At 25.1% G+C, this 2,126-nt stretch overlaps 2 protein-coding genes across 2 annotated transcripts; both read right to left on the reverse strand.

The window, feature by feature from the left end:
- Nucleotides 1-758: 758 nt before the first annotated feature.
- On the reverse strand, nt 759-1,040 carry ENU1_050860 (antibiotic biosynthesis monooxygenase domain containing protein; the record flags this gene model as incomplete). The annotated part of the gene is made up of 1 exon (XM_008857856.1): nt 759-1,040. The coding sequence occupies one exon, from the start codon at nt 1,038-1,040 to the stop codon at nt 759-761; it is 282 nt and encodes a 93-aa protein (XP_008856078.1).
- A 678-nt stretch (nt 1,041-1,718) lies between these two features.
- On the reverse strand, nt 1,719-2,090 carry ENU1_050870 (hypothetical protein; the record flags this gene model as incomplete). Its single annotated transcript, XM_008857857.1, has 1 exon — nt 1,719-2,090. A coding segment is annotated over one exon (372 nt), but the record flags the coding sequence as incomplete, so codon positions are not given.
- Between the last annotated feature and the right edge of the window lie 36 nt (nt 2,091-2,126).

Raw genomic sequence — 2,126 nt, forward strand, 5'->3', positions numbered from 1 at the left:
AAAAAAGAAAGAATTAAAGATAAAAATGAAATAGTCTAATAGAACATTTCTATAACAAACAAACATACTCATTAAAAACAAGTAATAACAATGATATGAATAACATCACAGAGAAAAAGGAACATAACTCTATCAATCTCTAATTAAATACTCTTATTTTCATTGTACTGAATAATTTTCTGTTTTTACTAGATTATAGTCAAATAGCCTTGAATAACCAACTACTTTGAAACTTTTTAAGAAATACTATTTAATTTTTAAATCATATGAGAATTGAAAATGATGAAAAGAGATAAAAATTGAAGTGTTAATTTTTATGAGAATTGGTATGGTTGTGTATTTATATATGACCACTAATTTAATATGACAACACTTCATTATTATATTAATAAAAGAAATTGAAATAACACAACAAATAGTGATTTTATAATAGTGTCAGAGTAGAATGTAAGACTAATATATATTTAATTCAATTTACTTTATAATTCAAAGAATATTGTTTTGATAAGAGACTTGAAAGAAGATAAGTTATGTCAAGAATGAAATTGAATCATCTTGGTTATTCGTCATTCATATTATTAGATAGTTCTAATTTATTGACACTCTATTAAAACGTTATATGAGTTTCATTCAAACAATAAAAGATATTATAGAATATTTCATTGAACATTATCCCTTGGAAATAACTAAATTTACAATAAAAGATTATGTTATTTAAACACACTTAATAGAAATTAAAATGAATTAATAAAAACAAGTTAATTAGTGTCAAAATACTCATAAGTAATTGGGGTATTAGTGACTGTTTTGACATACTCAATGAACTTCTTGTAATGAGAAGAAGTTAGATGAGTTTCAAATTGGTTCTTGTTTTCCCATCTTTGAATAACCATATAATGTGTTGTGTTTGTAGGTTCTTGACAAACAAAATAAGACTTACATCCCTTCTCTTTTCTACTGTTGTTTTGAAGTTCAAGGATTTTAGCAAACAATTCACGGTCTTCGTGCATATGAATGTGACATTGAACAAGATATTGCATTTGTTTTTCTTTAGTGATTAATAAGTTTTGCTTTGTCTTTAAATACCCACTTCTTCCCCAAGCCTTCGAACGACATTTCTCCCTTCAACTATATCTCATTCGAAAATAATTCCTTCATTACGAAAAACCTCTACTTCAACTGAATTATATCAATTTCGTATTTAAATATTATTCAATCTAAATTCTGTAGTTCAACACATCATTGGATATTCTTCAACGATGAGAATAATATTGAAACATTATTAATTGAATTTTTGTTGAATTTTTATTTTTGTATTTTCTAAAAATATAATTTCATTCAAAATTCAAATTATTGATATTTTGTTGAAATAATATTATGTTATAGAAAACATAAAAATATGAGATAGAATTTAAAAACATTCAACGAAAGAAATACAATTAAATTAACTCAAATAATAGTTAGAAAAGCTTAATAATGTTGTTCATCAAGAATGAAAATATATCAAATTAGGAATACTCTAAGTTGAAATAAAACTTAGTTTATTAAAACTGTGAAATACTTTAAATTTTCTATTTGTTTGATTATGGAATAAATGTGATTCTTTTAACATTTTGAATGATAAAGAAATTAAAACCATCAAGAAACTTATCAACACGACATAAATTTACGAAACTCAAATTCGTTGTTGTTGTTTGAATAGATAATATGTTTATATCTTAATGTCCATCTGCTTTCATACACTCTTCATAACTGTCATCATTGAGATACTCATCAATTGCTTTGTTAATCATTTCATTTCTCTTATCTTCTTCTTTTTCTTTATTGTGTTGTTCTTCATTAACTTGGTTAGTATCATTTCGTTCATTTTCACCATCAGACTGATGATTCAACGACTCATATCCAAATGTACTTTCTTCAAAATTGAAATAATCTTTATTTTCAGCGTTTGTCTCATCATCTGAACTAAACTTTTCATTCTTCCAATCCCATTCTTCATTCTCAACAATCTCCCCTTCAAATGAGTATTTACATGGTTCAATAACTGCACTCTCATCTTGAGGAATATCTTCAAATCGTTCATTTTTTAACTTGTCAATATTAGTAGTTGTGTCAATTGGACCATC

Source organism: Entamoeba nuttalli (assembly GCF_000257125.1).
Source record: "Entamoeba nuttalli P19 unplaced genomic scaffold asmbl_2995, whole genome shotgun sequence".
Classification (NCBI taxonomy): Eukaryota; Evosea; order Mastigamoebida; family Endamoebidae; genus Entamoeba; species Entamoeba nuttalli.